Source organism: Nerophis ophidion, linkage group LG08, assembly GCF_033978795.1.
Source record: "Nerophis ophidion isolate RoL-2023_Sa linkage group LG08, RoL_Noph_v1.0, whole genome shotgun sequence".
NCBI lineage: Eukaryota > Metazoa > Chordata > Actinopteri > Syngnathiformes > Syngnathidae > Nerophis > Nerophis ophidion.
Genome location: NC_084618.1, coordinates 51,422,675 through 51,446,878, shown reverse-complemented (window position 1 = coordinate 51,446,878; position 24,204 = coordinate 51,422,675). Strand labels below are relative to the sequence as shown.

Below are 24,204 nucleotides of genomic sequence, written 5' to 3'. Positions count from 1 at the left end.
GCTACCTTCATTACATTACAATAGCATGTACAAATTTGCATGAAAACTCTCTTACAGACATCACACATGGGACGGTTTAGTAAGTAAAAATAGTTTTAGTTATGCTGTAAAACTTTTAAATGTTGCTTGGAGGGATGAATAAAGAATAAAGGACACAGCGGCACTTGTACTTCCGGTTCAAAGCTTTAAACAGCAAGAAGCAATTCAACCAGCAGCACCTGCAGTTAGCTAACTTGTCCAAAAGATGGTGCCATATCACCAATAACACCATCTAAGTATTTGCTTTATGGCCGTCAGCGAAGAAAAATCCATAAATTAGCCGCACCGTTTTATAGGCTGCAGGGTTCAAAACATAGACAAAAAGTACGGCTTATAGTCTGGAATTTACAGTATTTTTAAGTACGCCAAAGATAGGATAGGATATAATAGACTGTATCTTGTTGTGATTGATTGGTGGCCAGTCCAGGGTGTACAACGCCTCTCACTCAAAGTTAGTTGGGATACCCTAAATTGCTCCCAGATCCAAAATCTCGTGGGGTCATGAAGTAGGATGATGATTGGAAACAAAACAAATTCAAAACTATACACCTTTCATTCATATCCATTGTTTTGTTTGTTCCGTGGCTGTCTTACATGTTGAATATCATTCATTTGTTTGAAGAAACAATTTAAGTGCACTTAACTAAATCTTGTTTTTAGACCAACAAAGGAATGGTCTGAAGCAATAGAGGCCAATGCTGAACACGAACAAACAAGTTACTACATCATGTCTTCAAATAAACATTGAGTGGTCTTAGCGTGCAGCTACTCTCGTCAAAAAAAAACATCTCATCTGGTAATCTGTATCAGTCACACGGAAACATCCGCTTTTGTTTTGTCATCATTGTGTCAAGATCACGAATTGGCTGCAAATAATTTTATATTTTTAATTTAAAAGAGTGCTTTACTGGCATTTTAATTAACACATTCATGGACATTTTTTTTTTCAGAAATCATCTATTGGGTAACTGGAAATGTTTGAAAACATTGGACACTACAGTATTGCATTTTTTTTATCGAATGACTTACTGTAGCTGCATTCTTTATTACTAAGATGATGCTTGAGTTATAAATGTTGCAAACAAAACTTTAACTAAATGTGAACTGAGGACGAGACAGGGGAGGTTGAGTGTGACACGGGATATCTGGTATTTTTGACCTGCACTCCGTCTATCATGTGTCACCATGTCACTTCTTGTTTTATGTTAGCATGTGTATGCACAATTGCGTTTATTTTTATGCCGTGCCATGGTAGCACGTGTTCACCATCTGCATTAAGAGAGCGATAGTGTCTGTTTAGCGCATGCTGCATGTCTTCCAGCACCTTTCATTGCATGATTTATTTGCATCTCATTACAATGTGCTGAGTTTGTCCTTGCTAGGATCTCTCGACATTAAGACTTGTGCATAAGTATCCAATTAGTATGAATGACAAGATGCAAAACCTCGCCTTTTATCCTCAACCTCAACTCTGTGTGTGGAACTGCTTCTTGGGCTGAATTTGGGAACTCTCCGCACGCAAACTTCTTCATTGTCGGGCTTGCCTGGCCTCCCTCATCGCACCCCCCCTTTTTTTTTTTCAGCATAATCAACATGAACTTGCACAACGTTCTGTCATCCCCATTATTTGTTGAACACACTGATGACTGGAGATGTTCAAATGTAGTCAAGAACACCAAACATCATCTGGCTATCATTAAAAAGGCAGTAAGTGTCCTAAAAATACAATTGTTAAAAGAAAAAAATGGTTTAATTTAATGTTATGTTTTTAAAGACATACTTTTTTGTGGATGTGAAAGATTACAGAAACGCAGCACGTTTGAAATACATTAAAACTCGCTATCACATGGACTTTCCAAACTGTATCTGTTTAAGTACTGATCTCTTTAGGGTTCACAAGTGATGAAGGAATGGAGCATGTGATCAACAAAGTGCTGAATTGCATTCCACCTTCATCTATGTTAATTACGATTGACCAGAAAGACAAGATTGCAGAAACTGGATATGAGTGGGGCACACCTTTGGAGATAGGGTTAGGGGCTTGGTCATCATCAAATACTGGCGTTAGTAAAGCCGCTGGTTCTCCACTTCAGTGCAGAGCCAGTTTAATTGGGCTCTTGCATCGAGATATGCTCAACAGAAATATGCTCTTGCAGAGTTATGCAGTTTAGCATCAATATGAGTGTTTTTTTTTGTGGGATAATCAATATATTTATTCTTCAAGGCCTACTGAAACCCACTACTACCGACCACGCAGTCTGATAGTTTATATATCAATGATGAAATATTAACATTGCAACACATGCCAATACGGCCTTTTTAGTTTACTAAATTGCAATTTTACATTTCCAGGGAGTTTCGTCTTGAAAACGTCGTGTAATGATGACATGTACGCATGACGTCAAGGATTTTTAGGAAGTATGAGCGCCGCGCACACACACAGCTAAAAGTCGTCTGCTTTAACGGCATAATTACACAGTATTTTGGACATCTATGTTGCTGAATCTTTTGCAATTTGTTCAATTAATATTGGAGAAGTCAAAGTAGAAAGATGGAGTTGGGAAGCTTGAGTCTTTAGCCACAGAAACACAAGGTGAATCCTTGTTTAAAATTCCTGGAGGTGAAACTTTACTATGGATCAGAGCGCAGTCAAGCGAACATGAATCACGGCGGAATGTCAACCAGCAGGTTTCGGTGAGAAAATTGTGGTATAAAGTCGCTTCTTGCCGGATATCAGCTAAGCGTGTGCCGTCCATAGCTGCCGTCAACTCCCCTAAGACACTGGCGTCAACACACCCGTGGACACACCTCCGACTATCAGGTACTGTTAAACTCACTAAAACACTAGCAACACAATAGAAAGATAAGGGATTTCCCAGAATTATCTTAGTAAATATGTCTAAAAACATCGGAATCCGTCCCAATGCAATCGCGTTTTTTTTCTTTTCTTGTCCGTCGCTATCAATATTTTCAAACACAAATCTTTCCTCCTCGCTAAAATTAATGGGGAAATTGTCGTTTTCTCGGTCCGAATAGCACTTTTTGTTGGAGGCTCCCATTAAAATCAATCTGAATATGTGAGGAGCCATCAAACATGTGACGTCATCGTCTGCGACTTCCGGTAGAGGCAGGGCTTTTCTTTTAGCACCGAAAGTTGCGAACTTTATCGTGGATGTTCTCTACTAAATCTTTTCAGCAAAAATATGGCAATATCGCGAAATGATCAAGTATGACACATAGAATGGACCTGCTATCCCCGTTTAAATAAGAACATTTCATTTCAGTAGGCTTTTGAAAGCCTATATGGATACTGATATGTTATGTTTTATGTTTTAATTGTATTTTTTGAACACTTGGAGGTAAGAAAGACTCAAACAAAGGTGGATTTGACAAATTTAACCTGCAGATTTGTCCTAAAAAAATATGACATTACTACTATGCTAGGGCTAACGTCACACGCCCATAAATCAGGCATCCCAATTGTCCACTATTTAGCTGAATTCCGCTTTTTAAAAAAATGTATTTCGTTATAAAACCCCTGACTCGGCCGCTCTCCGGAGAACCGTTGTTCGTTGGCAGCCGAAAGATTACAACGCTAACAGGCCGAGTACTGCTAAATGCAAAAGCAGTAGGCCTAGTGCAGATTGGCATTTCCACGCCATTTAAAAATACAGAGCTGCCAAGCCATTCTCACGCCACACTTAACATTTCGCACGCTTATATTTCTCCATTCACCACTCTGTATTTACTTCTTGCATAATAATAAACTTTAAAAATAAACACACCCAAGGCTGCTCCTGTTTCTGCCTTGGTTTACAGGGTGAGATATCAATGTAAACATTCATCACATCACACTGTCTTGGGGTTCTGTCCAAGGCCTCACCTCTTTAGAACAAAGAACTGTGTAACCTTGCAGAAATGTGACAGCATAATCCTACCAGGTGTCTGGCCGGGCTCAGTGCCCAGGGAGCCTGTAACCCCTCGAGGGGGCTTAGAGCATAAATGAGCAATTCTGCCGGAAACAACCGGTGTACACCAAGATTTTACAGGCGTTTTTTTATCAACATATATATTTTTTTAATGTTAGCTGATTAATTTTTGTGACATCATAATTCCTAAGATCTGTCCGATAATTATCACTCCGATAAACACAAAGCACCCATAGTTTGTTTTCAAAGTAAGCCTATTACTACTGATATTATTGTAAATTAGTGGTTGCAAAAAAATGGATAATCAATCAATCAATCAACCAATGATTATTTATATAGCCCTAAATCAATAGTGTCTCAAAGGGCTGCACAAACCACAACACAAACCACTACGACATCCTCGGTAGGGCCCACATACTAAGGGCAAGGAAAACTCACACCCAGTGGGACGTCGGTGACGATGACTATGAGAAACCTTGGAGAGGACCGCATATGTGGGCAACCCAGCCCCCCAACCCACCCTCTAGGGGACGGAAAGCAATGGATGTCTAGTGGGTCTAACATGATACTGTGAAAGTTGAGAATTTATCACAATCTTGTATCTAATCACATAACAATGATGTTTGTCGTCGATTTTAATTGGGACTTTTTCATATTTTGAGCTGTTTGTAACACAGGGAGGACTTTGGCACCTGTGCTCCGCAAAGTGTTGCTGTACTGCTGCTTTGCTGTGCGGAGTCAGTGGTGAGCAAGGCAGTACAAGAAATAATAGCAAAAGTAGAAATAATAGTAAAGTAGAGGACATTTTTGTTACATGCAATTGCCAAAAAACCTCATTCATTTTCTGTACAATTGAAATAAAATACAATGATTTTTTAGAAGTATTTACCTACAGTGGTTTTACGTATTACTTAAATCTAGTGTACATTCTGTAAATACATTTTGTATTTTAGGCTGCATTTTAAATGTATCAGTGAACGATGCAGAATATCACAATAGAGTGCAAAAATAAATACAGTATTGCGATACTGCATTGTATCGTGATACATATCGTATTGTGAAATCTTTGCCAATACCCTACCCTACTTTTTATTGAATTGATGGTAAAACAAAGGTTGTATCAAATTTTAACTTTACTTGTTCAGAGATTTCCAAAGTGGATTGGTAGATTTAGGTATGGATGGTGCCAACAAACCCTGCTCTCATTATCCAAACTAAAATCCACCAAGAGGTTTTCCTCTTTGATTATTGTTGGTATGTGTAATTGTTACGTGACTCCTCACAGGACAGATGGGTTTGATGAACTTGTGAGTTGTTTCAATGTTTTAGTGTTTTTTGAAAGTGTCACGGTATCTTTTGAACGTTGACCTAAATGCGACACAAATGATACCACCGACCATCCATCCATCCATTTTCTACCGCTTATTCCCTTTCGGGGTCGCGGGGGGCGCTGGCGCCTATCTCAGCTACAATCGGCAAATCGGTGTAGTAAATCCAGGTAGTGCTTGCACAAGGAGCCACACATTCATATGTTTTATTCAGGACTGTCTAGTGCGTGCACACACGCCCCCAGCTTGCATGCGTTCTAAATGTGTGAGAAAGACAAACTTGGAGTGTGTGTAAGAAGGGAATTCCTTCCCCGCACAACCCTTTAAGCCGCACATGTGCTCGACATATGCTCCGAAGTGCGGGAAGAGACAATGACAAAGTCAGATCTGGACACAAAAATAACATTCCTCGATGATCTTGAGCTTTCTCCTTCTAACTTCCCATCACCCACCTTGGAGCCTCCAAGGGGCTGCTGTAAAGACTACCAGGAGTCTCGGAGTTACCAGCCAGACTCATCCCATGTTGCTCTTTTGTGCACTGCTGACGCCACGTTTCTCCTCTCCCCTTTCAAAGTCTCCACTGGGGATGCACGCGCATTCCCCTCTGCTTTTGAAGTTGATTTTGCAAGTGTTCGTGTGAATACACGCGTGTTTATCAGGCCCCCAAACATTGCGTGTGTGCCGCGCTCCATATACAAGCGCAAACACATGCACTGTGGTCGCGCTCCATTGAGGTCAGGAATCAAAGCATATTCTTTGCCAGAACACATGCATGACATTTGTCTCCGAAGACAATAAATTAGATGAGATTTGCCTCATTAGAGCATCAATTACTACTTTCCCAATATTTACTGAACGCAACATTTCTATAGTTGAAAAAAGAAGACATTCAGGTTCTACGTTTTTATTACAGGTGAACCCGTTAGTGATGCCGACCAACGGGACACAATACCGCTGATTTCTGTGTGAACCAACTCATCAAGTGCACCGCGTTCATATTTCTAATAAGTGTCCATTTAAATTGTTCACTATTTTACTTATAGTCAAGACATTGAAAAAATAGCACAGCAGCACTGCTATATAAGAGTATACCGTAACATATTGCAATGTTGGTGGAATGAGACAGATCAGAGTCTGTTTGTTTGAGGTTTCATTCTTAGAGTTTTGCCTTTCCATCATCGCCAAAGTGTTTGTTCATATTGGGGTCATTTGGTTTTCTTTCATGTTTGAATGAAAAATGCCATGAGGTAATTTCTGTTGTGAATTGACACTTGGGCACATTGTGTGAATGAAATTAACTCATGTTGATTCTTTCCTTGTGTATCTTGCAGGATGTTGGAGTATTCCCTCAACCTTCAGAATGTCAGTTTCTCCGCAGTGAGGACAGTACGTGTGTTGCGGCCACTAAGAGCTATCAACAGAGTGCCAAGTAAGTGCTAGACCAGTCAGAACAAAACAAAAAAATATATCTATACATCTGACTTTTAAAATGGCATTAGTCGACACAAACTTGCATTGTCAGGCTTCAAAGCGACATATTTCCATGCCTACAAAGCAAGTATGCCTAATAGAAAGCACTCAACTTTTCTTCACTTTCTACTTCCTAGCGACACATCGTAGTCACCATAGTCTATACCAAAGGTCACCAACATTTTCCAGCCCAAGATCCCCAGTGTCAGCAAAAAACCAAAGCAAGATCTACCCCTGCGCCAACTATGTTTTATATATATATTTATTTATATGTATATATATAAAAAATAGTTGGTATTGCGGTATTGCCTTATTTTTGCTGAAAGGAGTTAGTAGAGAACATCCACGATAAAGTTTGCAACTGTCGGTGTTAAGAGAAAAGCCCTGCCTCTACCGGAAGTCGCAGACGATGACGTCACAAGTGTGGGGGCTCCTTACATATTCACAATGTTTTTAATGGGAGCCTCCAACAAAAAGTGCTATTTGGACGGAGAAAACAGCAATTTCCACATTAATTTGAGCGAGGATGAAAGATTTGTGTTTGAGGATATTGGTAGCGACGGACTACAAGAAAAAAAAAAACTGAGTTAAAAAACACAAATGCATTGGGAGGGATTCCGATGTTTTTTAAACACATTTACTAGGATAATTCTGGGAAATCCATTATCTTTCTATTGTGTTGCTAGTGTTTTAGTGAGTTTAACAGTACCTGATAGTGGGAAGTGTGTGTCCACGGGTGTGTCAAAATAAAAGTGCTATGCTCTACATCTGGTTTAGTTCCATTAACAAAATAAAAATGTCTTCATTGATCCTGGGCTCAGGGTCTTTCTGTGTGAAGTTTGCATGTTTTCCCCATGACTGCGTGGGTTCCCTCCGGGTACTCCGGCTTCTTCCCACCTCCAAAGACATGCACCTGGGGATAGGTTGATTGGCAACACTAAATTGGCCCTAGTGTGTGAATGTGAGTGTGAACGTTGTCTGTCTATCTGTGTTGGCCCTGCGATGAGGTGGCGACTTGTCCAGAGTGTACCCCGCCTTCCGCCCGTGTCCAGCTGAGATAGGCTCCAGCACCCCCCACGACCTCGTAAGGGACAAGCGGTAGAAAATGGATGCATGGATAAATGTTTTAAATTACGATCTTGCGTTGTCAAAGATGTTTGTAAAGTAACGTGATATTTTCACTTAAATAAATGCTAGTAAATCAGTTGAGTAATATGGGCTGGGGCGAATTTTCTGGTTGGCCGAAATATTGTCTAAATTATTTTATAACATGTTGTGGTTGATAGTCCTCAGTTACAGACACTTTAACACGCTGAATATTACAATGTATTAATAAATAGAGAATATTAAGACATTGTCATGCAGCAAAATGAAGAACATTTACTTGTACAACATGAAGAGAACATCCATCCATCCATTTTCTACCGCTTATTCCCTTTTGGGGTTGCGGGGGGCGCTGGCGCCTATCTCAGCTACAATCGGGCGGAAGGCGGGGTACACCCTGGACAAGTCGCCACCTCATCGCAGGGCCAACACAGATAGACAGACAACATTCACACTCACATTCACACACTAGGGCCAATTTAGTGTTGCCAATCAACCTATCCCCAGGTGCATGTCTTTGGAGGTGGGAGGAAGCCGGAGTACCCGGAGGGAACCCACGCATTCACGGGGAGAACATGCAAACTCCACACAGAAAGATCCCGAGCCTGGATTTGAACCCAGGACTGCAGGACCTTCGTATTGTGAGGCAGACGCACTAACCCCTCTGCCACCGTGAAGCCATGAAGAGAACAGAATATGAAAAACATTTATTAAGGTTGACATGTCATAGATTACATTACCAAATATCTTTGACAATCAAACTATGATCTTCTACAGCAGTTATACGGATTCTGTATTATTTCAAGCCACACAATCTGGCAAGACACCAGCGCACTACAGGTATTTTTTAATCCTCTTTATAAGCGTGATTATGTCCTTTTTTCATGAATAATCCATCCATGCATCCATTTTATACTGCTTGTCCCTTTCGACCAAACAAAATATGATTTCGCACATCAAACTCCAGATTTAGTTGTTTTCTCTAGAAATTACTGGCAGCATTTTTGTGCAGGGTCTGTAAGCGTCACCGAGCAGTGGTAAAGGAGCTCTTGTCAGTGACAGAGGGAGAGGCAGCAGGTGATAGTTTAAGATCTCAACAGTCTGATGCTCTTTTCAATCTTTATTGCTGACTAACTCGCCAACAGCAGTCTTGACCTCCAACATCATATATAAACTTGGACACCCACTTCTCGTCACTCAAGGCACACTTCCTCAGTGTCCGCCACACACACAGCAAGGTGTATTCACAAACCATGGAAATTTGAACATCAACCTACTGCAGCATGTTATATTACCTTTTTTTATCAAAAATGAATGACGCGCGTTTGGTCGGCGAACATTTCAAATGTTGTGTTGAGCTCCTTCCCAGATAAAGCAGTGGCCAGTAGTGCCACATGCAAATTGTATTATACATGTTCCTATTTAACACAGGTTGCAAGGGGAACTAGTTTAACATGAAGTGGGCCTGTCTGTGGAGTGATTGCACCTACTGCTGCAGTTTACACGAAGATAAAGTGAGCAGGATTACGGCTCGAACCATTTATTTTTTTAAAGTTACTGTATGTAGGTGTATAGCATCCCTATTCAACTGGCAGCCCGCGGGCCAAATCCGGCCCGCCAAATCTTTCCATTTGGCCCGCCGAACATCACCTAAATAGGCATGATGAAACCATTTAAACTAGGTTAGCTTGTAGATGCAGTACTGCCGCCACACCACAAGGGGCAACAGTGAGGAATGTGTCACCATGAAGTAGCAGTGTGGTGAGTGGAAGAAGTGTACGCATTCAAACCTAAAAAAAACAAAACAAGATTAATTGCAAAAAATCTGACTTTTCACAACGACTGGACAATAAAGTATATTTGTTCTACTTCAAGCAAATGCTCAAGTCATTGTTTCCTGTCGGACCTTTTTTTCGTCGAACACAGTGTTCTCGACAAGAAGCAACAATGGCAGAAATGCACACGTGTAAGCTTCATCACAAATCTTAGTTAAATCTTTGTAAGTTAATATTGTTCATGAATATATTTAGTTAGTTTTGTTGTGGAAATTGCAGACTTTGTGTTGTCTTTTGTATTTGTGGTTTTGTTGTATTTTGTCTAAAAATAACTCTTGGCGATCAGAACTCGTTTATTACATACAATAAATTTGACCAGTCGAGGCGGATAATGCTACACCTTAGAATTAATTGTGATGAGACACATACCAGCACATTGTGTGCATTATTTGATGTTTATTTAGTTTAATTTCTATATGCGTAAACACATGTGGTTGTGTGGATGTATTAACACTAAACCATCTATTTTATTCATGTAAAATACACAATGGACACTATACTTGTGTAATTTTTATTTTATGTTTCTACTTTAAGTCTTATAATCCTGAATGAAGGAAGGAAGATGTGTAAAGAAATAAATCTGAGGAAGGGAAATAATTTAAAAAAACGAACATCAATGCCCAACAATACTTCTGGAACGTCCGTTGCTTCATAGTTTCAACAAGCTGCACATGCTGGAATTGAGCAGCGAGGGTAGAATAAATAATGTATTGACAGTGCAGTGTGAAAGCCAATGTGTTTACCTTGTAATTAAGTAATCTGTAATTCAGTAAATTAAATCTCAAAGTGATATAATCTGCGGAGGCACTTCCTGACGAAACAACCACATTTGTCTGGCCTCCAAGCCTTGAAACTTGAACTTGAAACTGCGGCCGTCTTCAGTATGTGGTGGAATAGCCCTGGTCTATAGTGTGTTCAAAGTGTACACAGAAGTAAACAACATTAGTAAAATAAGGACCTCTGTCAGGATGGAAATAATTGTCCATATTTTCTTCTGGGGAAGTGTATTCTCAAATACAAACATTTACAATTGCAAACCTCATTCAATAAGTAGTTCGTAATTCAATGTACATTTTTATTTCAATACAGACTGTAGTAGCCTATAAAAGAGGGTAATTCAGGCCTACCTGTTGTGTGTGTGTTTCAGTAAACAATTATTTACAAGGCACTTCCTTTCCCTCTATTATGTCATAGTTTTTATAGTCGTCAACTGCCACCCATGAAGCAACTCACATCAACATAGCACATTAAGTAAGGACATTTGTGTTTGGCGAATTATGTCTTTGTTGCAACAATGCTTTTTGGCAATAAATCTTATAATGTTGGAAAGCCTGTTTATTACCTTTTTAAATGGTGCCACATTTGTAATGAACATGCATTTGTGGGATGAGCTGTAGAGCTTAGTATCTAGGTTTCGCCCATGAAAGTTTTGCCGAATTAGAGTTGGGATTTAAATGTATTTGAAGGGATCTTAAGGGAGCCCTTCCTCTTAAAAAGTTGTCCAAAAGACTGGACTTATGACTTTGCCAACATCACATGTCTACTGCCAATGCCAAACAGCTTATTCTGCCATTTACTCTTATTTGATGTTTAGTGGACTAGATGATTGAAACAGGCCTAATGGTGAAGAGAAGGCATGGCTCCTAGCATACCCATGACACTGGGAATTGGCTGTTTGCAGTTTGTCCCTGATTTTCCGGGCAGATAGCTGTGACCACATTGTTTTTTAAATGTAAATAGGTGCTGACAGGGTGAGGAAACGGTCTTCTCGGTTACTGTTATAAGGAGCTTGGTCTTCAGTTTGAAGATGGTACCAGGGCTCACTTTAAACAATGCCGCAACTTGATTTAACAAAACACCAGCAGAAAGTTGCCATATCACATGGGCTCAATCAAGATTGGTCAAACTTTAAAACCTAATGACCACTGTAGCAGTGTAGGGTACCAGCAGTTCAAAACAAGAGTCAATGTCAACAGCAATGTACGGTTTGGTACTTTGAGAGAAGATTTGGCAAGTTTTTCACAAGTGCAATCCAAATATTCAACTCTGCTGCTCATTCCACAAATGTATGATCCTTAAAAATGTGTCAACATATAAAAGGTTTTGTAAAAATAAAGAACTTAACAACAATGACCTAATCTACCAAACACTGTGCAATGTTTGATACTTTGTCATCACCCTTTCTCCTCCTCAGAGGATAGGAATGTACCAAATTTGGTACTTTTATAGGTACCTACCAAATTCCGTTGGTACAACCAGGTATCGATTCACTTAAAATTAAACTGTGCCATATTTCGATACCTTTGTTGCTCTGTTTTTTTTTACACTTAACACAATTTCCCAACTCTTATGGAAACGGGGTTTGTGGTAAAATTAGCTGTTCACCTGGCGAGTTTTTCCTATGTGATAAAAGAGAGAATAAACGGGCAAGTCCTTCTTTAGCTGCCACTTTGTTTTATCGTATATTACTGCCTTTGCACATGTCAATGATTACTTTTGCATATATAAATTAACACAATATCCATACTTTGGAGCAATGTTCGCGAACCCCATTTGGCAGGCGAGTGATGATGGCCATGGAATCGTGGTTGAGGGAAGAGTTGTTGGATGTTGGATGCTAGAAAATGTCCGATGCGCTGCAACTCCATGATTTTTGTGCACTTCATGAAAAGCGCGTTTGCGAGACGAGCAGGTGTGGTGGCCCTGTGGTGTTCATGGGTTCAAATGCATGCCTGTTTGTGAGTCTGCTGATCACTCTCCAGGTGGCGGTGTCACTGATGTCATATTAATCATTTTTTTTTTTCTAATATTTTCACAATCGACTGGTAGGGTGCCAAAAAACTACTGGTCGATCGCGATTGACGGGTTGGCGACCCCTGGTCTATACGCCACTGTCATTTGATGTTTTATACAATGACTAACAAATGTAATAGGAAAACAACAACTGGGGAGAACAGTTATCATAAATGCACATTTTCAATTGTTACTTCCATCCATCCATTTTCTACCGCTTGTCCCTTTTGGGGTGGCGGGGGACGCTAGCGCCCATCTCAGCTGCATTCGGGCAGAAGGCGGAGTACATCCTGGACAAAATGTGATTTTTTTGCATGTTTAATAATAAAAGTACTGAAAATTAGTACTGTTGAGTACTTGTATCAAATCTCAGTTGACGATAATTGTTACCACATTTGTTCAAGTGTAAAATGTATCCATCTCTATCACAGGACCAATAATGTCACTAATGTTTTAAGTATTTGGTCTGGCCCTGTGGGAAAAATGGTATGTATGTGTGTGTTTGCGAAGGCTGATATTGGTGCTCTGTCCTGCTATCATCTCTTGAGCGGTGTGATCGAGGCCCCTAGAGAAGCTTCCGTCATAAATCTGGGTGGAAATGTTTGTTGAGCTCAAGCTATTTTGAGATGCACTTACCCAATTTAAATACATGGGCACTCTCGATGCTGAACAAATTAATTTCCCTGCTGGAAAACTAGATTTATGCCGTCGACGCACGCAATTTTTCACCAAGTAGTTGCTTATGAAAAACACTCAAAAGGACAAAGCCTCAAGTTGCCGTTTCAAAATTCCTCAACTACTGTACCATAGAGTTTGACAAGACACACTCAAGTGTTTTTTTTTTGGCAGCGGCAGCATTCAACATGTTTAAAAACGGGTGATGACATACAGTCAGAGGTGGGTAGAGTAGCCAGAAATTGTACTCAAGTAAGAGTAATGTTACTTTAGAGAAGTATTACTCAAGTAAAAGTAAGGAGTAGTCACCCAAATATTTACTTGAGTAAAAGTAAAAAGTATGTTGTGAAAAAAATACTCAAGTAGTGAGTAACTGATGAGTAACCTGTTCGTTTAATGATGACGGCAACAAGTAATGCACAAAAACATAAAAAATGGTAATGAACAAATTCAGAACAAGGAACTAAAACAATAAACAACTAAAACAATAATATATATTAAATAATATATATTTGGTTTTACACTGTATTGAAAAAAAAATTGAAAATTAATTTTACTTTTGCAACCTCATTATACTATTGGCTAAGTGTTATATTCATAAATGTAAGTTTCTCAATACCCAACCTGTTTTTTGTGCCTTTAAAAAAGATTTAGAACTCTACACTAAAACACTCTTCCTCTAACAAACAAAAAGCTGTGAACACGATGATGCTGTGATCCAAATGTAAGTTATTTACTGAGATTGAGTGAGCATATGGCTCTCCACTTTGTCTATTTTATATATATATTTTTTTGCATTCTATTTTAGTTACTTTGAATTTACAACCCACTGGCGCTGTTTTGTACGGTTTTTATACTGTTTTGTACTTACTTTGATTATTATTTTCAACTGTTTGTAAATGTTGACATTTATAAATAAAGGTTTATATAAAAAAAAAGTGTGCAGTTAATCATGTGTCCGCCTGGCTTTGTTTGATTGGTGAAACAGAGTCAAACGTCACCAGTGACTGCATTTGATTGGTGAAACGGAGTCAGACGTCACGAGTGACTGCATTTGATTGGTGAAACGCAGGCAAGTGATAGAACCTACTTTGAAGGTATCTCTGACAAACCAATATAAACAAAGCGTGCATTAACAGATCGATAAAAATCAGTAGCGTGTAGCGAGCTGAATGTAGATAAATGGAGCGGAGTAAAAGTAGCATTTCTTCTCTATAAATATAATCGAGTAAAAGTAAAAGTATGTTGCATTAAAAGTACTCTTAGAAATACAATTTATCCCAAAAGTTACTCAAGTTGATGTAACGAAGTAAATGTAGCGCGTTACTACCCACCTAAGCATACAGTACATTCATTTTCATTTCATTTCTTTAGGTTGTAACAAATCAACCTGCTAATGCAATCAACAATACGTAAACTTTTAGGCTTATCGTGGCATACACCTTTAGACACAATTTTCTTGTCTGAAAACCCAATCTTAAATATATATTCAGTGGATGCTCTAAACTTGAATGCCCCTAAGGTCGTACACTGAATCAACAATTTTTACAAACCCCGTTTCCATATAATTTGGGAAATTGTGTTAGATGTAAATATAAATTAAATACAATAATTTGCAAATCATTTTCAACCCATATTTAGTTGAATATGCTACCACGACAACATATTTTTTTGCACATTTTTTTTTTTGCAAATAATCATTAACTTTAGAATGTGATGCCAGCAACACGTGACAAAGTTGGGAAAGGTGGCAATAAACACTGATAACGTTGAGTAGTGCTCATCAAACACGTATTTGGAACATCCCACAGGTGTGCAGGCTAAATGGGAACAGGTGGGTGCCATGATTGGGTATAAAAGCAGCTTTCGTGAAATGTTCAGTAATTCACAAACAAGGATGTGGCGAGGGTCACCACTTTGTAAGCAAATTGCCGAACAGTTTTAGAACAACATTTCTCAACAAGCTATTGCAAGGAATTTAGGGATTTTACTATCTACGGTCTGTAAAATCATTAAAAGGTTCAGAGAATCTGGAGAAATCACTGCACGTAAGCGATGATATTTCAGACCTTTGATCCCTCAGGCGTCAAAAACCAATATCAGTATGTAAAGGATATCACCACATGGGCTCAGGAACACTTCGTAAAACCATTGTCAGTAACTACAGTTGGTTGTTACATCTGTAAGTGCAAGTTAAAACTCTACTATGCAAAACCAAATCCATTTATCAACAGCACCCAGAAATGCTGGGCCTGAGCTCATCTAAGATGGACTGATGCAAAGTGGAAAAGTGTCCTGTGGTCTGACGAGTCCATATTTTCAATTATATTTGGAAACTGTGGACGTGGTGTCCTCCGGAACAAAGAGGAAAATAGCCATCCGGATTGTTATAGGCGCAAAGTTCAAAAGCCAGCATCTGTGATGGTATCGGGGTGTATTAGTGCCCAAGGCATGGGTAGCTTACACATCTGTGAAGGCACCATTAATGCTGAAAGGTCCATACAGGTTTTGGAGCAACATATGTTGTCATCCAAGCAACGTTATCATGGACGGCCCTGCTCATTTCAGCAAGACAATGCCAAACCACGTGTTACAACAGCATGGCTTCGTAGGAAAAGAGTGTGGGTACTTTCCTGGCCCGCCTGCAGTCCAGACCTGTCTCCCATGGAAAATGTGTGGCGCATTATGAAGCGTAAAATACGACTGTGGAGACCCCGGACTGTTGAACGACTGAAGCTCTACATAAAACAAGAATGGGAAAGAAATTCACTTTCAAAGCTTCAACAATTAGTTTCTTCAGTTCCCAAAAGTTTATTGAGTGTTGTTAAAAGAAAATGTGATGTAACACAGTGGTGAACATATCCTTTACCAACTACTCTGGCAGGTGTTGCAGCCATGAAACTCTAAGTTAATTATTATTTGAAAAAAAAAAAAAAAGTATGAGTTTTAACATCAAATATCTTGTCTTTGCAGTGCATTCAATTGAATATGAGTTGAAAATGATTTGCTAATCATTGTATTCCGTTTACATTTACATCTAACACAATTTCCCAACTCATATAGAAACGGGGTTTGTAAATAACGTGTGAATGTGAGTGTGAATGTTGTCTGTCTATCTGTGTTGGCAGCAACTTGTCCAGGGTGTACCCCGCCTTCCGCCGGATTGTAGCTGAGATAGGCGCCAGCGCCCCCCGCGACCCCAAAAGGGAATAAGCGGTAGAAATGGATGGATGGATGTTTTCAAGGTTGCACAAAACAAAAAGACGAGCAAACTGAACCTATTTAGACCCTTTAGGGCTTTTTTTTAGGTTATGTCAGTAACTATACATTCTTTTACCTGTTCGTCTGTTTTACATTTAATCGTTTTTAGCATGTTTTTACATGTCTATAAAAATATATATATTGATACATTCTTCCTGAATGGTCACATGATGGTGGCAGGATATTTCCATTCCGTTCCAATGGTTTCCCTCGGGTAGTGTTTTTCAACCACTCTGCCGCGGCACACTAGTGTACTGTGATATATTGTTTAGTGTGCCGTGGTAAATTATGTAATTTCACCTAATTGGTCAAACAAATATTTTTTGCAAACCAATAATTATAAACCGCGAATAATGTACCGTTGTTAAGTTTCTGTGTCTAGAGTTCAGCAGAGTAACCATTTAATACTTTCCCATATCAGTAGGTGGCAGCAGGAAGCGTATTGCTTTGTAAGCCTACTTTGAGACAAGATAATTAAAGATGCATGGATGGTTATGGTTTGAATTCATATTGAAAAATTGCCTCAGGTGTTTGATGATAATGACTAAATCCTGCCCGTAGGAGGTCCCAAGTAAAAAAAAAAAATATATATATATATATACATATATATATATATATATATATATATATATATGTGTGTGTTTGTATGTATATATATATATATATATATTTTTTTTTTTTTTTTAATTGATATTTTTTAAATCTGTCCTCTCCAATCCATTTTCTACCTCTTGTTACTCTCGGTGTCTCCTAGTCGCTCAGGCAAATCATATTGTCTAAAAATGCATTTTCCCATCGATAACGTGACATCATCCCGCTCATAAATATATATATATATATATATATATATATATATATATATATATATATATATACACATACAGGCCAGCCCCCGGCCCAATTTTTTTAACCCAATGCAGCCCCCGAGTCAAAAAGTTTGGGGACACCTGATATAGACTATTGAGTTTCGTTTTCAACATGTTCTGCTGCTGGTCTTGTCCATTCTAGACCTCCTCCCGAGGGGTCTCGGGAGACATAGTCTTCCCAACGTGTGCTGGGTCTTCCCCGTGGCCTCCTACCGGTCGGATGTGACTGAAACACCTCCTTAGGGAGGCGTTCGGGTGGCATCCTGACCAGATGCCCGAACCACCTCATCTGGCTCCTCTCAATGTGGAGGAGCTGCAGCTTTGGTTTGAGCTCATCCCGGATGACAGAGCTTCTCACCCTATCTCTAAGGGAGAGCCCCGCCATCCGGCGGAGGAAACTCATTTTGGCCGCTTGTACCCGTGATCATAAGCCAAAGCTCATGACCATAGGTGAGGATGGGAACGTAGCTCGACCGGTATATTGAGAGCTTTGCCTTCCAGCTCTGCCCCTTCTTCACCACAACGGATCGATACAGCGTTCCCATTACTGAAGACGCCGCACCGATCCGCCTGTCGACCTCACGATCTACTTTCCCCTCTTTTGTGAACAAGACACAATCCAGTCAAGTGAAAATGAGCCTGAACCAGCTGTTACAGTAGGAAGGGGATTAACCTGGCCCTATTTGTTGCGGTTTACCTGACACTTGAAACTTGACAAATTGGGGGGTGCACTATCCATTTTAGCCGCCAGATCGCAGTACAGTGTTGGTTATCTTAAAATTTGTTTTGTGGCAATTCCAACTTTGACCACAGCGTCAGTTGCTATGTATTACTACTACTACTACTACTACCACTACTGTATTACTTTCTATAATTTTCAGCACACTGCATTGCAAAATGATTTAACCTCCCTCTCTTTCTGTAATGTAGGATCACCCAGGAATGGGGCCATATACTGTAAATACATTCCCTACTGTACTTTATTGGAACTTTTTCCTATAGATTTGGACACAGAATTAATAGGAATAATGGCTGGTTAAGTGATGAAGAGAAACACGTCAGTGGTGACCTTCGCAGTACGGACTGATGATCTGGTGTCCATTGAGAAAAGATGACTGGACACAACCACACTGCTTTGTGTTCATGATCCTGAGCCCAGAATAGCCTTTCTTCATTGTTTGGACACAATGTCTGCCCTTTTCCTAAAGCTTCATCAATCAGAAACATGCATATATTTGCCTGCGTCCTCATGCTTGAATGCATCAACCTGTTGTTATTACTCTACAGCGATACAGTGATTCATCTTTTGGACAGTATGTGTAGAATTGCTTCATGCACATTGACTTTAATCCAGATAATCCCCCCAAGACCACTGAAACATCGACCTCCCATCTTCCACTTCTTTGAGTGTGCTCTTGCTTTCTTGCCTAAAGCCACATTGTGGGCTTCTCTCTGCCGTAATTAAAGATCTTGTAAGAGCAAACGAATGTACTCGGTTTTGCTCCGAGGATGCCGCAGGGTTTTCACGCTGGGCCCCGGTCACCTCTTGACTTTACTTGTTATGCCGACAAGAAGAGTCTGCTTTGAAGACAAGGAGTGTTGGACTTCCTATTTGAGAGGAGACATAAGACTGGTGCTGGTGGATGAAAGCAAAGAAATTCAGTGTTATCCTTTTCTTTTGTAAGCTGCTGAAAGACTTCCAATCTTCACTGTGCACCACATCCCAAAGCTGTTAACATGCAAGTGGTATTCTTTTGCCGAAAGAAAGCAAGAGCAGTTACACTTTCAATCCTAATACTTATGCTGCCTGTTTTGCTTAAAGACCTTCCCAAATATCCTGGAGATTGGTTGGCCCTGCCCACATGTAATTATTCAAGGAAAGCTAATAAAACATGTTTCAACAGTCTTTGTTAAGCACATCTGTTGCACATTAAACATTGCAATTAACTTCAGCCAAGGGCAGCACAATACACAACATTAGAGAGTGTTTCAATAGTGGAATCACACATTTTGTTTTTGACTAAGTAAATGAATTATATTTGAACCCTTTACATTGGGTTTACATGTTTCCTGTGGTAAATTTATATGAGTTAGGGGTGTCAAAAAAGATGAACGAATCAGGATTCTTATTTGTAATGATTCTTAAGAGATTAAAAACAACTGAATGTTTTTTTTTTTAAGTCGCTGCACCTCTTGCTGACCTTTAAAAGCACACTAATAACTTGTTGCAGAGAAGCGTTGGACACTTTTCTTGTTGCCTTATTTTGTATTTGACTTTATTCAATGTTTGAGTAGAATTGTATTAAACAAAAACAGCTTACTTTTAAGTGATATAATAACTTAGCTGAGCTGTTTATATATTTTATGGGGGAATGTAGTTAATTATAGAACTTGCACCGAATGTTATTAAAAAGTGTCATTGTTCCTAAGAATTAAATTGTGGTGCACAAAGATTCGCATCCCTAACATGAGCTGTACGATATTTGACTTTTTTTTATTTTTATTTTTTTACAATTTTTCTTTATTCACAAAATGACTGTAACAATTAACGGTATTAATACAGTATATACTGAAAACAATAAAAACTCACTTTTGTTTTTGTTCCCATTTTTCATGAGTTGAACTCAAATATTTTTTAACCTTTACTAGGGCTGCGAATCTTTGGGTGTCCCACAATTCGATTCAATATCGATTCTTGGGGTCACGATTTGATTCAAAATCGGGTATTTTTTTTAAATTCAACACGATTCTCGATTCAAAAATGATTTTATTCCCGATTTAAAAGGATTCTCTATTCATTCAATACATAGGATTTCAGCAGGATCTACCCCGGTCAGCTGACATACTAGCAGAGCAGTAGATATTTGTAAAACACTTTTATAATTGTAAAGGACAATGTTTTATCAAGTGATTGCAATAATGTAAATGTGTTTTAACTATTAAACGAACCAAAAATATGATTTATTTTATCTTTGTGAAAATATTGGACACAGTGTGTTGTTAAGCTTATGAGATGCGATGCAAGTGTAAGCCACTCTGACACTATTGTTCTTTTTTTATTTTTATAAAGGTCTAATGATAATGTCAATGAGGGATTTTTAATCACTGCTATGCTGAAATTATAACTAATATTGATACTGTTGTTGATAATATTCATTTTTGTTTCACTACTTTTGGTTTGTTCTGTGTCGTGTTTGTGTCTCCTCTCAATTGCTCTGTTTATTGCAGTTCTGGGTGTTGCTGGGCCAGGTTTGGTTTTAGAATTGGATTGCATTGTTCTGGTATTGCTGTGTATTGTTTTGTTGGATTTATTAAAAAAAAAATCGCTTTTTTAACAATGAGAATCGATTCTGAATTGCGTAACGTGAGAATCGCGATTCAAATTCAAATATATTTTTCTCACACCCCTAACTTTTACTATCTACACAAAATACCTATTCCTCTCAAATAGTTAACAAATGTGTCTAAATCTGTGTTAGTGAGCATGTATTTTCTGTGTTAATAATCGATCCCACCTCACAGGTTTGGCATATATAGATGCTGATTAAACAGCTTGATTATTGCACAGTTGTGCCTTCGCTGTCCACAATAAAAGGCCACTATGAAATGTGCAGTTTTCCTTTATTGGGAATCAGGGGGAGCATGCAGATAAGCTTTTCTGAGATGGTTTCTCAAAGTTTGTGCAGAAATTATTTGGTTATGCAAACCAATTGTTGCAGCAGCTGTCCGGGTAGCTGGTCTCGGACGATCAAGCAGGTGCACCTGCTGGATGTGGAGGTCCTAGACTCGTGTGGTTACACGTGGTCTGCGGTTGTGAGGCCGGTTGGATGCCAAATTCTCTGAAACGCCTTTTGAGATGGCTTATATTAGAGAAATGAACTTTCAATTAACAGGCAAAAGCTCTGGTGGACATTCCTGCAGTCAGCATGCCAACTGCACGCTCCCTCAAAAGTTGCGACATCTGTGGCATTGTGCTTTGTGATAAAACTGCACATTTCAGAGTGGCCTTCTACTGTGGGCAGCCTAAGCCACACCTGTGCAATAATCATGCTGTTTAATCAGCATCTTGATATTCCACAACTTGGATGTGGGATGGCGTATCTTGGCAAAGAAGCAATGCTCACTAACACAGATTTATAACCCATTTAGTACCAGTTAGTTTCACACTAGGTTAATGGCCTGTGTTTTTTTGTGCCTCCTAGAAGAAGTAAACACACATCCTGGGAGACACATGTATGAAAGTCTCCAAAAAGAAGGAATTAAATGATTAAATTAATAAAAAGGACAAAATATCGATCCAGTGATGTCCAAATCTACTGGTGGATAGTGTCCGCCCCATTCCGTGACGTTGGAGCGCCATTCATGTCGCGTCACTTGGGTGCACTATCCACCAAGCAGGTTTAAGCAGAAAAAAAAAGATAAAAAATAACGATTTCTATATAACGACCTACTGGGATAAACGCAATCTTTATTTTATGGACCCCAACGACTGCATTATATCAAATTATAAGTGTACTACTAATTTACTCGAGAAGCAAGCTACAAGATACCTTACCTTTATTTCTCCATTTAGAAATGTCATACTCCAATCTTACATTAATTTCACGTCCAACACATTGTGCCGTTAAAGGGGATATTTTCATTAACTTATCGCGTTGACATTGACAGCCCAAATTTTTCTTTATGTTTTGTTTGTTAGTTCACAACAGGGGCTAATGTGAATACACACATCCATCTTTTGGCTTATTGTATTTCCTAGACATATCTGTCAGGAGGTGCTGATCTAGAACTAGTTACTTTTGATTTGGCTCAAACAAGAAGAAACGCAAGTGGACACTGTCTCTCGACTCAGACAGGCCATTAGCCTTAGATTACAAACCTGAATAGAGCTGGACTTAGTCAGGAAAGCCGAGTAAGCAAACCTCATTTTCTCGCTAGCAGATGGTTCCCTGATCACACGCAGCCACCTGCCTGCTTGCCACGTTTCAGCACAGCAGCCACCCGCAGCCAGGTTCGAGGCGCACAGGTGGAGCAGAAAATTACTCTTATTAAATATGAGATGTCGATCCGTTGGACTGTACTCTGTTTGTAGGGGATTCTTAGATAATATTCACCTAAGTCTGGGAATGAATGAGTCATATTGTACCCCAAACAGATCTACAATTGCAGTATGACTAATACAACAAAGAAAAAGTAAGCACTGATGTTTATAAAAGTACGTTATCCATTAGCTATTCAAAACCATGTTTAATGTAGGATTTGACCAACTTCACCACTAAAGCAGGTAGAGACTTTAATCTAGAAAATACATCCAGACTATGCCCACTCTCTTAGTGTAAACAATGCACAATTGCTCCGATGTTTCCGTTTTCAAGTTAGCTTTGCGTTTTTTGCTCTGTTCGTCAAGTTGCTGTGCCTCCTAGGAGAGCATGCTAATGCATGCAAATGTGTTCACGTCCTCATCCCCTAAGGTTGAAATAAATCTAAACCACAATCATTGTGATGAAAATGAAATCCTCCAAAAGCACTTAGCTGCTCTGCCCATTTTATGGTCATAGTCAAAATCGATATGAATTGATTTGGATTTACCACATAACAAACTAGGGAGGCAGTGAGTGCACTCATGTACTCCAAAAGGGAAAACAAAAAAAAAACTAACTGGCCACTCTTTACCTTTTTGACATTCAGTTTATTATGTTGTTTGAACATTGTATATGTAACATAGATAACATTCGGACTACTATATTATGACATTTGTGTAGGCTTCTTTTTCAGCACATTGTATTTATGATTTATGCAGTTTATTTTCGTGTGGCATTAGTCAGTTTGACTCATTGTAACCTTTAACCCCAAACCAAGTCACAAAGGGTGTACTCATACTAGGCCAGAGGTGCCCGAAGCGGGGACCTTGGGCCAAATTTGGCCCGCAGAGTCGTTTTGTTTGCCAAATGTGACTTCCCAAATGTAAAACATGTTTGATACATTGAAGCTCACACAATCAGTGATAGCACGTCCACAAGGCTAACTAGAAGCTATTTATCGAAAGCAACAATCCGTCCTACCTATATATATATTTATATTGTGGTACCCGGATTTTCACCTAGACACAGGAGGGTGTTTGCAAAAAGCCGGAAGGGGCATTTATTTATTGATCGCCTGGGTCCTTCCTGGCAGTTCCGAGAGGTGGTCCTGGTTCCGTCCCAGAAGTTCCTTCACCCCCTGCCTTTATAAATAAATAAATAAATAAATGTGAATCTGAAGTGAATTATATTTATATAGCGCTTTTCTCTAGTGACTCAAAGCGCTTTACATAGTGAAACCCAATGATGAATGGGTTGCACTTGTATAGCGCTTTTCTACCTTCAAGGTACTCAAAGCACTTTGACACTACTTCCACATTTACCCATTCACACACTGATGGAGGGAGCTGCCATGCAAGGCGCTAACCAGCACCTATCAGGAGCAAGGGTGAAGTGTCTTGCTCAGGACACAACAGATGTGACGAGGTTGGTGGGGATTGAACCAGGGACCCTAGGGTTGCGCACGGCCACTTGTGACGGGGGGAGGTCCTTTCCTATAGGTACCGGGAGAGTGGTCTGGGGAGAGTGTGCAGTTAAAAATGCAGCAGATGGCAACGGCTCTGCCGCATGCCATTTTTTCAGAATATTTACATTGAAAATTTGGTGGCCTTTCCGCCGGCCTGGCTGGTTTACCTTGTAGTTATATGTTCTTGCCTGTTCTCTTTGGGCTTTTTCCATATGTTCTCTTACCATTGGCCAGATTTTGTAGTTGGGCAACATGGTCGATCACACTGCGGTATGGCGAAGGTTGGTTCTCCCAGGTCTCTTTCGCAATGTCCAACACGCCTCGGGGACGTCGGCCATAAACTAGCTCAAAGGGTGAG

The 24,204-nt window shown here is 39.5% G+C and overlaps 1 protein-coding gene across 13 annotated transcripts in view; it reads left to right on the top strand.

Moving 5' to 3' along the window:
* cacna1g (calcium channel, voltage-dependent, T type, alpha 1G subunit) overlaps window positions 1-24,204 on the top strand; it is a 365,011-nt gene that overhangs the window by 56,835 nt on the left and 283,972 nt on the right. For all 13 annotated transcript variants that reach the window (XM_061908861.1, XM_061908854.1, XM_061908860.1 and 10 more), the window contains exon 3: window positions 6,628-6,725. In XM_061908861.1, the coding sequence (XP_061764845.1) occupies window positions 6,628-6,725 (98 nt within the window). The remainder of the gene's footprint in view (window positions 1-6,627; window positions 6,726-24,204) is intronic.